The sequence below is a fragment of the Diceros bicornis genome, chromosome 2, assembly GCF_020826845.1.
Source record: "Diceros bicornis minor isolate mBicDic1 chromosome 2, mDicBic1.mat.cur, whole genome shotgun sequence".
Taxonomy (NCBI): domain Eukaryota; kingdom Metazoa; phylum Chordata; class Mammalia; order Perissodactyla; family Rhinocerotidae; genus Diceros; species Diceros bicornis.
In genome coordinates, this window is record NC_080741.1 from 11,314,801 (window position 1) to 11,330,508 (window position 15,708).

Sequence of the window (15,708 nt, forward strand, 5' to 3'; positions counted from 1 at the left end):
TGCCAGGAGAGCGGTAGGAAAATGAGGAACCTGAGGGCCTTACGCCGTGGGGAGACCCGGCATCTAGTGGTGGCCTTGACTCGCTGAATCGTCTCAGTTCTCACACCTGTGATGCGACCGAGTCTGGGCTGGGGCCCGCCAAGCCCCTTTCTCCCCGAGATCCGCGGGACTCGCTTCGCTGAGCCTTCTAGGCTAGGAGGCACGGAGCGCAGCCGCTAAAACCCAAGCTCGGCGAACCCCGCCCCCCCAGCGCGCCGAGCTAACCCGGAACCCGCGCAGGGAAAGGTGGCCGCAGCGCGCGCCACCGGCTCGCCCCGCCCCTTTCTGCCTCCCGGCCTCCCCCGGGTCCTACGCGGAAACGAAATACCGCCTCCAGAGCGGGGCCGGCGGCGGCTTCCGGGAGGAGTTTTGGACCCCGCGAGTTCCCGTCGGGCGCCGCGGCTTCCCACCGGAGTAGCTGTGGAGACGCCGGCAGTCCGCATCGGCGTCGTTGACGAGTGCCGCGCGTCCTCAGCATGGGCGAGCATGGCCTGGAGCTGGCGTCCATGATCCCCGCCCTGCGGGAGCTGGGCAGGTAGGGCGAGCCCGGCAGTCCTGGATCCCAGGTCCTTCCCCGCCGGCCCGGCCGGCGTTTCACGTGCTCTCCGTCCCCTGCCGCGCGCGTCCGGGCTCCGATCCCCTCCGCCCCGGCCCCTGTGGAGATGCTCCGCGGCGGACCGGAGCGCTTCCCCTCAGAGGGGCGGTTCAGGTGACGCGGGGCGCCTCCAAGGACCTGCGGGAAGCCAGGCCGAGGGGAGGGAGGCGTCTGCCGGCCGCACTTTACCTCAGCGGCGCGAGGGCGCTCGTCCCCAGCCGGGGCTGCCCTCTGCAGCTGGGGGGAAGTGTCCCTTCGACCGCTTTTCTGGTCACTTGACTCCACTCACTCGCTTCTCGAAAGCCTCTCTCCTTTTAGATGAGGGACTTGACCCGTAGACATTCCCCAGTTTCTAGTCTTTAGGAGCGCTCGTGGAGGAATTGGGTTTTTAGCTTTATGTTTTGACCCAAACTGCCCTTAACAGAAAAAATCGCTGGTTCTGATTTTGTGTAAGGCAGGCCAGTTGCTCGAAAAGGTAGTTTCTATTTTCGAGGTGAAACCATAGGCCGTTCTGAAGATGGGACCCCTTCGGTATTGATCACCCGGTCGCCAATCCGTTATTTTAGTCAAAAGCCGGGGATCGGCCGCAACGTCCACAAAATGGAAAGTGCACAGGATGTTGCCAAAATCTGAAGACAATTTAATATTGTTTCACTTGCAAAAGCTTGTTTTCTGTAAATCCTAGAGTAACATCCTGTGAACCAGTGTCCTGCCGGAAGAGAGGGGAGAGTGTTGATGGCTCCTGTCCCCTTTAATCCACGCGGCCGTCCCTCAAACAGGCCTCGAGACTAGAAGGCAGGGGTTTTGTTTGTTTTTTTAATATTGTAACCCACTGTGAACAAGAAATAAGTGGGCTTGTACCACCACTGCACTGGAACTACCCATTGGAATAGCTGCTTTCCAGTTTCTTAAACTGTTGGAAAACTTAGCACAAACGAAGTCAAAACGGTGGTTAAGCCCCTGGGATATTTAATTGCCTTTCTACTCGCGGTGCAGTTGTGTTCACCTCCACTTGTTGGCCATACAAGGACGTTTAGTCTTCCTCAATTACGTAAATAAGGGGCTAAATGAAAAGACCATGCTTGTCTTAACTGAATCATCCTCTGTGTGTGTGTGAATTTTTCTTTGCATGCATGTTGCAAGCACACTTTGCGTTAACGTTTAGTCGGGTAACATCTAGCTTTCTAAAAGATGAATACAAGTGCTCATTTTAGTTAGTTGATGGACACATTTCGTTATTCAAGCTCAGCATGAAGCTCAGTGTGTTTTCCCTACTTTGCTTTCATGTAGAATTAACTGATTAATACTTCTCTTCCCTATTCTCTCTTCCTCTGTGAGACTTGTTAATAAAAATAATAGCATCTTGGATTTATTTACAGTCTCTTTCATAATAGAGCTTGTGTTACCTTTCATTTCATTCATTTGTAGCCATTCTAAGAGAAAGAATAGAAAAACTGATCCAAAGAGAAATGTCTAATACTAGTTTTTAATTGTCATGACTTTTTCATTGCAACTGCTTCATTCAAGCTTGTTCAATATCACGGTAGCTTCATGATATAGAATGAAGCAAATATTATCACTATTTGTTAAGAAACTGAGTCACAGAGATTGAGGAATCAAAGTCAGAGAGACAACAGTTATCGGAGCTAGACTTCAGAGTCATACCATCAAGGCCTCTTCTCCCCAATTTTTTTTCCTTAATTGACTACGACAATTAGATTTCGGAAAAAAGCGAAATGTCACTGTTCTAATGTGTGTGCTCCTCTTCCTCTGTCTCTCAGGGCTAAATTTTGCTCCTCTGTTGTTTGCTGTTAGCACTCTTTTCTCTGCAAAGTCTTTCTGGGTGATCTCATCCACTCTCCTGCCTTCACCTACCATCTGCTGTTTGACGACTCCAAGTGTGTTTCTCCAAACCATATCTATCTCCTGTAGCACTATAGAGAACTATATACTAGCAATTTTACCTGGGTGTTATATGTGCAGTTGAGATTCAGCATATCCAGTACAAATTCTCCACATATCCAAGTCTCCCCAAGCTTTTTTTTTTTTTAATTCTTCTCATTCACTGAGGTAGGGATATCTCAGTAAATGATACCATGTTCACTCATTTTTCCAAACCAGAAGTCTGGGAATCATTCTTGACTCTCTAAGTGCTTTGGGGCTATTTCCTTGGTCCTCTTTTCATCTTCACTCTCTTCCTAAGTAACTTTAGTCCCAGTGCTTTAAATATCATCAATATGCTGATAACTCCCAAATTTCTATCTCTAGCCCAGAGATATATGTTAGGTTGCTTACTTAACATCTACACCTGGAAATGAAAATTAACATATCCAAAGCAGGACTCCTGATTTACTGTCCTTAAACCTGTTCCTTCCCCAGGTTATTGTATATGTACCAACCAAAAGCATAGGAGTTAGCCCTGATTCTTTCTCTTATCCCTCAATCCATCAACAAGTCCTGTCAACCCTACCTTTAAAATACTCTTCTGGGGGCTGGCCCAGTGGCCTAAAGGTTAGGTTCTCGTGCTCTGCTTTGGCAGCCCGGGGTTCACAGGCCAGGATTCTGGGCGCGGACCGATGCATCACTTGTCAAGCCATGCTGTGGCGACGTCTCATGTAAAGTAGAGGAAGATGGACACGGTTGTTAGCCAAGGATCAATCTTTTCCTCAGCAAAAAGAGGAGGATTGGCAACGGATGTTAGCTCAGGGCTGATCTTCCTCACATGCACACAAAAAAATACACTTCTCACCATCTCTACTGCTATCACCATAATTTCTGATCTGGACTATTACAGTAACCTCTCAGCTGATCTCTCCATTTCCATTTTTACCCACTTACTACAGATTTCCCATTTAGCAGCAAAGTGATTTTTACAACTATAAAGCATATTGTAGATTATATAACATTCCTCCCCTGCTCAAAACCTTCCTTTGGCTTTTCAGCACACTTGGAATAAAATCCAAACTCCTTACCAAGGTCTCTAAGGTCCTGCATAATCTAGCCTGTGCCTGCCTCTGACCTCGTGGCCTTGTATCCCTCCCTTACTCACTCTACTCCAATGGCATTGGCCTTATTTTTCATATACACCAAGGTCATTCAACCTTTTGCACCTGCTATTTCTTCTCTCTGAACGCTGGCTGGTTCCATTCAGATGTCATTTTGGAGAAGCCTTCTCTGACCTTCCTGTTTAAAATTGCTTTGTAATCACAAGATATTTTCAGATAGTGATATTGCTATTAAAATATTAAATGGGACAGTGGGAGGGAGATGAGGGACTGGGGAGCAGCAACGTTAACCACTAGAGGAGATTTGGATGGTGAGAAGAAGCTGGTCATGTGAAGCTGGGAGAAGTGCTCCAGATGGAGTAGGAAGTACAAAGGTTCCCTAGGTGGGAATGAGCCTGCTTTAAATTAAAGAATAGGAAGAAGCCTGGAACATAGAGAACAAAGAGGGAAATGGTATTAGTTAAGGATGGAGGAGTAGGTACGGGCCAGATCCTTTAGCACCTTGCAGGCTGGAATAGGAGTTAGATTTTAAGTGTAATGGGAAGCCATTGGAATGTTTTAAACAGGGAAATAACATAATTGAATTGATGTTTTAAAAACATGTTTAATCTTCACTCCCTTGCTTAGAAACTTTCAGTGTCTCATTGCCTTCAGTACAAAATCCAAACTTCTTAGTTGGTCCTTTGAGCTTTGACCTTATCTTCTTCCTTCTTCAGCTTCATCTCCAATTACCGCCTCCCTCTTCTTTGTTTTTTGTGAGGAGATCAGCCCTGTGCTAACATCTGCCAATCCTTCAAACATCTGCCAATCCTTCTCTTTTTGTGCTGAGGAAGACTGGCCCTGGGCTAACATCTGTGCCCATCTTCCTCCATTTTATATGGGAGGCTGCCACAGCATGGCTTGACAAGCGGTGCGTTGGTACACGCCCGGGATCTGAACCGGCGAATCCCGGGCCGCCGCACCGGAGCGCCCGCACTTAACTGCTTGCGCCACTGGGCCGGCCCCTGCCTCCCTCTTCTTTAGCCACATACAGCCTCTTAACAGTTTCTAGAGCATCCTATGTTCTTTGGCTGGTGCTTGTTCCTGAGCCTTTGCACGTGGTGTTTCCTCTGCTTGGAATACCCTCCTTCTTTCCTTTATTTTACCTGTAGGGACTCAGCTTTGTATCACCTTCTCCAGGGAGCCTTGACTGATAGACCCTGCTCAGGGCTGAGTGTCCCTCTTGTGTCCTATCTTGGCTCTATTAATGCTTAACTATGCTGTGTTAAAATTACTTGTTACTTTTTACTTTTTTGTCCTTTAATCTACAAATTCTTTTAGGGCAGATCATGGCATCTTGGTTATCCTGCTGTTTGATGCTTGCCCCAGAGGAGGTGCTTAAGTGTTTGCTAAATGTATCCAAGCTTCAATGTGATACTTAAATTTCCACTCAAATATTCCAGTATACTTTTGAAAAAGTATACCCTCTTAGCTCAGTTCCAAGGTAGAAGTTGCAAAATAAGAAATGCTCACTGTCCCATGAGTTTCTTTATTCTGATAGTACATCTAATGAATGATAATCAATTGACTTTTTTAAAAAACTGATTTTTAAAGATTAGACAACATATGAATGCGTTATCTTTATACAAAATTAAACTTTATAGGAAACTCTGACCACTACCCACCATCCTGGTTCCCCTCCGCCACACACCTCCTCATTCACATTTTTAAATGACACTTGCCAAATTACACTTGGTTTATGACAAAATCTCCTGACTTTGTCTAAAACAATTTATGTTACCTTGTAGTTTAAGACTTTAAAAATTTTTTGTTATATTTAAATCTGCGACGTCCTATAATATGGTAGCCATTAGCCATATGTGGCCATTGACCATTTCACATGTGGCTAATCTAAATTGAGATGTGCTGTAAATGTAAGATACACAGTGGTTTTCAAAGACTTTGTACAAAACAAAGTGAATGATCTCGTTAATAATTTTTATATCGAGAAGATATTTGCAAACCATATATCTGATAAGGGGTTAATCTCCAAAATATATAAAGAACTCATACATCTCAACAACAAAGAAACTAACAACCCGATTAAAAAATAGGCAAAAGACCTGAACAGACATTTCTCCAAAGAAGATATACAGATGGCCAACAGGCACATGAAAAGATGTTCAACATCATTAACTATCAGGGAAATGCAAATCAAAGCTGCAATGAGATATCACTTCACGCCCATCAGAATGGCTAATATTAGCAAGACAGGAAACAACAAGTGTTGGAGAGGATGTGGAGAGAAGGGAACTCTCATACACTGCTGTTGTGAGTGCAAACTGGTGCAGCCACTATGGAAAACAGTATGGAGATTCCTCAAAAAATTAAGGCTAGAACTACCATATGATCCAGCTATTCCACTGCTGGCTGTTTATCCAAAGAACATGAAAACACCGATGTGTAAAGATACATGCACTCCTGTGTTCATTGCAGCATTATTCACAATAGCCAAGACTTGGAAGCAACCTAAGTGCCCATCAAGGGACGAATGGATGAAGGAGATGTGGTATATATACACAATGGAATACTACTCAGCCATAAGAAACGATGAAATCCAGCCATTTGTGACAACATGGATGGACATTGAGGGTATTATGCAAAGTGAAATAAGTCAGAGGGAGAAGGTCAAATACCGTATGATCTCACTCATTAAGTAGTAGGTAAAAACAACAACGAACAAACAGAGAGACAGAGATTGGATTTGTGGTTACCAGAGGGGAAGCGGGGAGGGAGGAGGGCTAATGGGATAATTAGGCACATGTGTGTGGTGATGGATTGTAATTAGTATTTGGGTGGTGAACATGTGAACATGATTTAATATGTGCAGAAATAGAAGTATAATGATGTACACCTGAAATTTATACAATGTTATAAACCAATGTTACTGGCATAAAAATAAAAAATAATTTTTGTATTGGTAACATGTTCAAATAATATTTTAGATATATTGTTATGATTAAAATTACCTGTTCCTTTTTACATTCTTAATATGGCTACTACAAAATTTAAAATTACACATGTGACTTGCGTTATATTTATTTTGGCCAGTGCTAGTTTAAATAATAAGATAAATAGCACCAAGTTTTTTTGCTTTCACATACCAATATTACTTGTTCTTTGATTCTATATACCTAGGGCTTATATTACTTGTAAATATTTGTTAATTTCAGTAACTTAGTGGTTTTCCTGTCAAGCAAGACACATTCTGGGTGGTATAGGGAATGCAAAGAGAAGTAAAACACATTTTCTCTCCTGTAGGAGCTTAAGGTCTAGTGGTGCTGTGGGGGATACATAGAGAAAGAAAACAGTGTCTCATCTCTAGGAGCTTATGATCCGGTGGCAGAGAATAAGTGAATACTCCATAGATCCAGAAGGTTATACATTAACTGTCTGAAGGGAGGAGCCACAAGATTCAGGAAGATTCTTATGAACCATTCGTTCATTCAACAAAAGTTTTTTTTTTTAATTTCTAGGTACCAAGACCAGTTCTGTCATGGCACTTATTAGCTGTAAATGCCATGAATTCTGTATCTAATCAATTAGGATTGGACTTTGTGATTGAATAATCAAGAAAACAATTGATATTCTCATTTTTTCTTTTAGCATTCTTTTAGCATTGTTTGAGATAGTAAGTGGCAAAATATATATGCAATTTACAGTGCTATGTAGATTTATGTTACTTATATGAAATATATAATTTCATTCTTTTTAAATAACCAGGTTACCTACTCCATCCTCTGCTGTTTTGTCACTAGAAGTGATGGACTGAGCTAATCATTTATACACAGCCTTCCATGAATCCTCTAGGCAGTTAATTATTTCCTGCTTTGGGTGTATATGACACTTGCTTAAAATTATTTTTTAATCCTCTCCTCTCCTCAGCAACTGACCTGAATTCCTTGAAGCAAGAGATCTTGTCATAATATGGCTACTTTTGTACAAAAGTAGTAACCATATTATTTGCTTTTTGAATTTATTTGCCTTTTGAATTTTATTTGCCTTTTGTTTTTATTTGCCTTTTGAATTTATTAAATTATTAGCATCCATATTCATCCTTTCCTCTTATGTTAATGAATGTGCATTCATAATTATCACCTGGATGATAATTCTCCTATCCAAGGATTATCTCTTCACTTGTGCGTGGTCCCAGGAAGGAAAGCCAAGTTTCAAGTATCAGTTGCTGAGTCTCTCCATCCTAAGGGAAAAAAACAAAATGAAACCCTTTTGACCTCATATATTCCTTTACTTACCACTAATCTCAATTCTTCTCTTCATTTCATGGTTGAAGCTTTAGAAAGAGCATGCATTCTCAATATTCACATTTCATTTGCTTTTCAACCCCTGGCAATCTGGCTTCTGCCTTCACCTATACACTAAAACTTTAAAATGCATAGGACATAAAAAAAATTAACTCAAAATGGATCAAAGACCTAAATGTAAGAGCTAAAACTATAAACTCTTAGAAGAGAACATAGGGGAAAAGTTTCATGACATTGGATTTGGAAGTGATTTCTTGGATATGACACCAAAAGCATGACAACAAATGAAAAAATAGATAAATTAGACTTCATCAACATTAAGAATTTTGTGCATCAAAGGACTATGTCAACAGAGTGAAAAGACAACCTGTGGAATGAGAGAAAATGTTTGCAAATCATATATCTGATAAGAGTTAATATCCAGAATGTAATATTAACTACAAGTCAGTAACAAAAAACAACTTGATTTATAAACAGAGAAAGGACTTGAATAGACATTTCTCCAAAGAAGAAAGACAAATGGTCAAAAAGCACATGAAAAGATGTTCAACATCACTAATCATTAGGGAAATGCAAATCGAAACCAGAGTGAGATGCAACTGCACGCCCATGAGAATGGCTGCTATTAAAAAAAGAACAGAAAATAACAAGTGTTGATGAGGAGAAGGAGAAATTGGAACCTTTGTACATTGCTGTTGAGGATATAAAATGGTACGGCCATTGTGGAAAACGATATGGGAGTTCCTCAAAAAATTAAACGTAGAATTACCATATGATCCAGCAATTCCACTCCTAGGAATACACCCAAAATAATTGAAAGGAACTGGAACATATATTTGTACACCAGTGTTATAGGAACATTATTCACAGTAGCCAAAAGGTGAAAGCAACCCATGTATCTTTGGAGGGAAGAATGGATAAACAAAATGTGGTATATACATACAATGGATTATTCAGCCTTAAAGAGATTCTGACACATGCTGCAACATGGACAAATTATGAAGACATTGTGCTAAGTGAAATAAGTCAGTCACAAAAGGACAAATAAAAGATTCAACTTATATGACATAAGTAGTCAAATTCATAGAGAAAGATAGTGGAATGGTGGTTGCCAGGGATGGGGGGAAGGGGAAATGGGGAGTTATTGTTTAATGAGTACAGTTTCAGTTTGGGAAGTTGAATAAGTTCTGGAGAGAGATGGTAGTGATGGTATAGAATAATGTGAATGTACTTATGCAACAGAACTGTACACTTAAAAATAGTTAACATGTTAAATTTTGTTAAGCATATTTCAACATAATAAAAAAATGTATATCCAAAGGACATTTTAACAAACTACCTTTATTTGATCCTGTTGACTGCTCCCGCCTTGAAATTCTAACCTCCTTAGTTTCTAGAACATATCTCTCATGGTTTTTCTTTCTGTTTCTCTGACCCTCTTTCCCTTTTTCCTTCATGGCTCCTTTAACCTTAACTTAGGGTTCTCTCTTTGGCTTTCTTATTGTTTATTGCATTTGCATTCGCATCCAAGGCTTCTACTACTACTAGCTCTAGTAATGGTAGCTTATATAATCTCTATGAGCATCATTCTCCTCATATGCAAATTAAGGATTAATATCTGTATCTTATTGCTTATGAAATGTGAAATAATACAATGTGTTTAACCTTGTTTGATAGGTATTATTATATAATGATACTTAATTTATATCTCTAGGCTAGATAGTTCTTGAGGTCTAGAACTGTAATTCCAACAATCTTTTTGACATCCCACTTGTTCCCTTGAGACTTTAAACTCAGTATTTCTAAAACTCGTTTTTTTTCCTCCCCAAACCTTTGCTTCCTCCTGTGTTAACTGTTTTGGTGAATGGCCTCATAATCCACCCTGGATAGAAGGCTAGATTGGCTTACCAGTCTCCCCAACTAAGCTGTGTCTTTCACCTTCCCAACAGTAGCTTCTAATGTATTATGGGGCACATTATATGTACTCAATAAATGTTTGTTGGTTACATGAATGACTATGATTCCTCATCCTATGTGGTGGAACAGACTTTCTGCTGTGTTCTTATATTCTGTTCCGTGGTGGTTTACACCAGAATATGGAGCTCAAGTTGAATTCATTCAGGATTCTAGGATACCATTTCTCTGCTTAATTATTATATCTCCTCTTAATATTACCTTTTCTTGATTAGTCATAAGATTCAATGTATGTATTTTTCCCTAAAATTTTATTGTGGAAAATTTCAAACAAAAAAAGAGAAAATGCTATATTGATTTCCCATTTCACCCAACAATTATCAATTTGTGGCCCTCGTGCTCTCAACTCAAATTACTTTGAAGCAAATTCCAGACATTGTTTCATCCCTAAATATAAGTATTTATCTGGAAAGGATAAAGACTTTAAACATACCACAATACCATTATCACACCAAAAAATAATTTGTTAATAACATCAAATATCTAGTCTGTGTTCAAATTTTCTCAGTTGTCATACACAGTTTCTTTTTTTTTAATTTTATTTATTTATTTTTTTTCCCCCAAAGCCCCAGTAGATAGTTGTATGTCATAGTTGCACATCCCTCTAGTTGCTGTATGTGGGATGTGGCCTGAGCATGGCCGTAGAAGCAGTGCCTCAGTGCACGCCCGGGATCTGAACCTGGGCCGCCAGCAGCGGAGCGCGCGCACTTAACCGCTAAGCCATGGGGCCAGCCCCATATACAATTTCTTAATGGTTTTTATTTTTGAATTAGAATCAAATATAAGATCATATATTGTAATTGGATGATATGGCTCTTAAATCTTCATTGTAGGTTTCTCCTCTTCTCTTTTTTCCCTTGGAATTTATTTATTGAGGAAACTGTCTTCTGTAGATTTTCCAGAAGTCTAGATCGGCACTGCTCAATAGAAATATCATGCAAGCCACATATATAATTGAAAATTTCCTAGTAGCCACATTACAAAAAGGTGAAATTAATTTTTAATAATATATTTTATTTAACTCAATATATCCAGATGTTACTATTTCAACATGTAATTAATGTAAAATTATTAATGAGATACATTTTTTGGTACTAAATATTAAAAATCCAATTTTAATATGTTTATGTTAAGCATATTCCATTAACTAATAAAATTGGTTATTAGTGTATTGTGTAAAATAAGTATAATTATAGCACATCTCAATTTGGACAAACCACATTTCAAGTGTTCAATAACTACATGTGATAATAGCTATCATATTGGGCAGGACAGGTCTAGATTTTGCAGATTTTATGCGTGTGGTGTCATTTAGCATGTTCTTTTTTTCTTTGTAAATTGGTAACATGTATTTAGATTTTCCTTCCTTTTTTAAACAGAAGAATATTATGAATGTCAACATTAAAACTGAAGATATTTGATAAATTCAACCTTTGAGAATTTTTTACAAATGGAATTGTGAGTCCCTTTAAGGGTTAAAAACTGTTTATTTGTATTTCAGTGCCAGTCCAGAGGAATATAATACAGTTGTACAGAAGCCAAGACAAATTCTATGTCAGTTCATTGACCGAATACTTACAGATGTAAATGTTGGTAAGAAACAATTATTTCTTATATAAACTTTATAACTTAAATCGTTTTCTTTTCCATATATACAACATTATACTAGCATTTTTATCCATGTAGCTTTAGATATAGAGTTAGTATTTATGATAGTTACTATTTTCAAGCAAGTTATTTACAGTATTACTTGTTACATAATGTGATTTAGGCTTTTAAAGTAATTGTTTTCCTGTTTGTTATCTAGATTTTTCTGCTGCTTGCTATGAGTTCCTCTTTGTGTGAGATATTATTATAGATAAAAAATATTTGGCCAGTTCTAATGATCTGGACTCTATTTTAGCTAGGTTTTGTGCCCGTGGCTGAGAAACAGCAAATGCCATTAAAAAAACCTCTTTAAATAAGAGTTGGTGACTTTGTGGGAGGTAATAAGATTCTGTGAGTTGTTGAATCAATTATGAGTTGCTGAAAAATAACAAAGGACTACTGAATACTTGCAAGATGTGTTTTCATATGGTACCCCCTTTGTTTAGACCACTTGCCCTTCCCCTCTCTGCTTGACCAGTTCCTCCTCATCTAGGAATCAGCTCCTTAACAGCATCTTCCCAGACACTTGTTTCCTCTACTGTGGATTAGTGCAGTTAACATATTGTACTATAGTGATTAGATTATTTTTCTGACTCCCTCACCTGCTTGGGAGGGTTTTTGTTGTTGTTTTTTAATTACAAGGAGTATTTTTTTTTTTTTAAGGAAGATTGGCCCTGAGCTAACATCTGTTGCTGATCTTCCTCTTGTTCTTTTTTCTCCCCGAAGCCCCAGTACATAGTTATATATCCTAGTTGTAGGTCCTTCTAGTTCTTCTCTGTGGTATGCCGCCTCAGCATGGCTTGATGAGCAGTGAGTAGGTCTGCGCCCAGGATCTGAACTGGTGAACCCCAGGCCTCCAAAGCAGAAAGCACAAACTTTACTACTACGCCACCAGGCGGGCCTCCTGTGAGGGTCTTTTTTTAATCCTCAGATTTTAGCAGTGTAGGCCTACAGTACATGTTTGGTGAATGGATGTATAGTAGATGAATGCACATGATTATTAAACATTTAAAATTAGAAAGATAGGATTGTAGTGTTTAGCCCCATCAATTTATCATGAGCACTGTGCTGGACATAATTCTGGTCACCAAAGTCTAGTTTCTCAACAAAAGGACTGCCATTTAATTTCTCATGACTCTTTAAAATGAATCTTTTATTGTTTTAGTTGCTTTAGAACTTGTAAAGAAAACAGACTCTCAGCCAACCTCTGTGATGCTGCTTGATTTCATCCAGCATATCATGAAGTCCTCCCCACTTATGTTTGTAAATGTGAATGGAAGCCATGGGCAAAATGAGGCCAAAGGCAGTTGTATTGGTAAGTCCTACTATTTGTGCATTCGTTTGTAATCTGTTTTATGAAATCTACCCTCTTCTGAAATATAACATATACATTATTACACATATTTTCGTCAAATTTGCTATAAATTGAGGGAGCAAAATAATAATGGTTAGTTTTATTTCATGCATTCTTACTGTTTTCTTTTGTTATGATCTAGATACCCAGAATGGAACAGAAGTAATCAAATTTGTTTATTTGCCACGAACGCTTTAGCAGTTTTCTTTTTTCTGTTTTTGTAATCACTTTCTTCTAGATCAGGCATTAGCAAACTATGGCTGGCTGCCTGTTTTTATAAACAATGTTTTATTGGAACGCAGCCGTGCTCGTTCTTTTACGTATTATCTGTAACTACTACAAAGGCAACATTGAGTAGTTGGCATGGGGACCATATGGCCCTCAAGCCTAAAATATTTCCTATCTGGCCCTTTCGGAACAGGTTTGCTGACTCCTGTTATAGATGTTGAAGCTTTTTCTAGGCTTTATCCTTACTGTTTCCAATACTTTTGTCCCTTTATTGGCTTCCTCACAAAGAGATGTAAAGCAAATATCCCTTTTTTCTGTACAACGCATAGAGTATTTTAAAATTTTTGCCTGAATTTCAAGACTCAGCTTTGATAGCATGTCCTCCAAAAAGTCTTTTCTGACCACTACTCCTGACTGCCTGCCCCTAGGACTGGCTTACTTGCTCCTTCTTTATGCTTTGTTAGTACAGAGTGTTCTGCATTTCTTCTATCATAGTGGTTATTAAACTATATTATAAATGCCTGTTTGTCTGTATTCTTTGCTATACTGTTTTTTAAACAACAGGTCATGACCCATTAGTGGGTTATGAAGATGAAATACGATAGACTAGAAAATATCATAGGTTATTACATGTAATAAGTACTGTTTCATGAAACTTTTGTTTCGTATATTTAAATAAAATAAATATGCATATGTATACTGAGTCATGATATAAAATGTCTCTTAGTTGTAGTCAAAAAGTTCAAGAAACTTTATTATAGAATTCATGAAGACAGGACTGTGACTGATTTGCTCTTCCTGTGACAGAGTCATCACTCAATAAATATTTGTTGAAGGGGAGTTAATAACTAGCATTTATTGAGCAGTTATTTAACTTCAGCCTCTATGCTGAGAATTTTACATATATTATCTTACTTGATCCTCATGGTAACCCATAAAGCAGATGTCATTATTCCCCTTTCATAGATGAAGTTACAGAGGTTCAGAGAAATGAAAAGTTCACACATAAGTGGAAAGCTAGGACCTTTGTCTCCAAAACTGGTATTATAAATTACTATAATGTTTCCATTGTACAGGGAATGTTTTAGACTATTTTGTTTGTGAAGTTTATACTTTAAAAATAAATCATCAAGCATTTAGCAAATTAATTAGCACTTCTGATGTACTTAATTATTTAATATCTTTTTCGTTTATTTCAAAGAATTCAGTAATTGGATCATAACAAGACTTCTGCGTATTGCAGCAACTCCATCCTGTCATATGTTACACAAGAAAATCTGTGAAGTCATCTGCTCATTATTATTTCTTTTTAAAAGCAAGAGTCCTGCTATTTTTGGAGTACTGACCAAGGAATTATTACATCTTTTTGAAGACTTGATTTGCCTCCACAGAAGAAAAGAAATGGGACACTTGGTGGAATGGCCAATTATAGTTAACCGATTTTTAAGTCAATTAGATGAACATGTGGGATATTTACAAGTAGCTCCTTTGCAGCTCATGAACATGCAAAATTTAGAATTTATTGAAGTCACTTTATTAACGGTTCTTATTCGTATTATTGCAATTGTGTTTTTTAGAAGGCAAGAACTCTTACTTTGGCGGATAGGTTGTGTTCTGCTGGAGTGTGGTAGTCCAAAAATTAAATCCTTAGCAATTAGCCTTTTAACTGAACTCTTTGAGCTTGGAGGACTACCGGCACAACCAGCCAGCACTTTTTTCAGCTCATTTTTGGAATTATTAAAACACCTTGTAGAAATGGATGCTGACCAATTGAAACTCTATGAAGAGCCCTTATCAAAGCTGATAAAGACTCTATTCCCATTTGAAGCAGAAGGTTATAGAAATATTGAACCTGTCTATTTAAATATGCTACTGGAAAATCTCTGTGTCATGTTTGAAGATGGTGTGCTTGTACAGCTTAAGTCTGATTTGCTAAAAGCAGCTTTGTGCCACTTACTGCAGTATTTCCTTAAATATGTGCCAGCTGGGTATGAATCTGCTTTACAAGTCAGGAAGGTTTATGTGAGAAATATTTGTAGGGCTCTTGTGAATGTGCTTGGAGTTCAGGTAGATGCAGAGGTAAGTCATTTTTAAGGTTACTTGTTAAGTATGTATTTTGTTCATAATTTAAGTGTATACATATGTGCAAGATGTAATAATGAAAAAATAGAATATAATAATAATGTACATTCAAAACAGAATGATTTTCATAATCTACTTTGGCTCCCTATTGTAGATTTTTTTTTATTTCAGAGGGATATGTTCACTAAATTGGTCATGAACCGCCACTGGAAGAGAATATTTTAAAGTAGAATTTGTGATGTGTAAGCATGTTTGTTGCATTATTAATTAAAAGGGGGTCAGTTATCAACTTAATTGCAAAACTTTGAGCACTCACATAGATTTTATCTTTGACAGGTTATAATCAATCACTGTTAGAAAACATATGGGTACATAGTACTAGTCATGCCAGATTATGCCTTTTTTCCTATTTGGACGGTGGGAGACAGGCAGTACCATAAAATAGTCAGATATGCAGTAAGTTGACTAAATATTTCAGTTTAT

The 15,708-nt window shown here is 38.5% G+C and overlaps 1 protein-coding gene across 4 annotated transcripts in view; it reads left to right on the plus strand.

Moving 5' to 3' along the window:
• Positions 1-434: 434 nt before the first annotated feature.
• The window catches only part of ATR (ATR serine/threonine kinase), a 103,048-nt gene continuing 87,774 nt past the window's right edge, over positions 435-15,708 (plus strand). For 2 of the 4 annotated variants that reach the window (XM_058551646.1, XM_058551657.1), the window contains exons 1-4: positions 435-574; positions 11,416-11,507; positions 12,727-12,876; positions 14,345-15,222. In XM_058551646.1, the coding sequence (XP_058407629.1) occupies positions 516-574; positions 11,416-11,507; positions 12,727-12,876; positions 14,345-15,222 (1,179 nt within the window). In that variant the 5' untranslated portion in view covers positions 435-515. Of the gene's footprint in view, positions 575-11,415; positions 11,508-12,726; positions 12,877-14,344; positions 15,223-15,243; positions 15,468-15,708 lie in introns of those variants that run through there. The other 2 variants (XM_058551636.1, XM_058551665.1) reach the window with 2 other exon arrangements.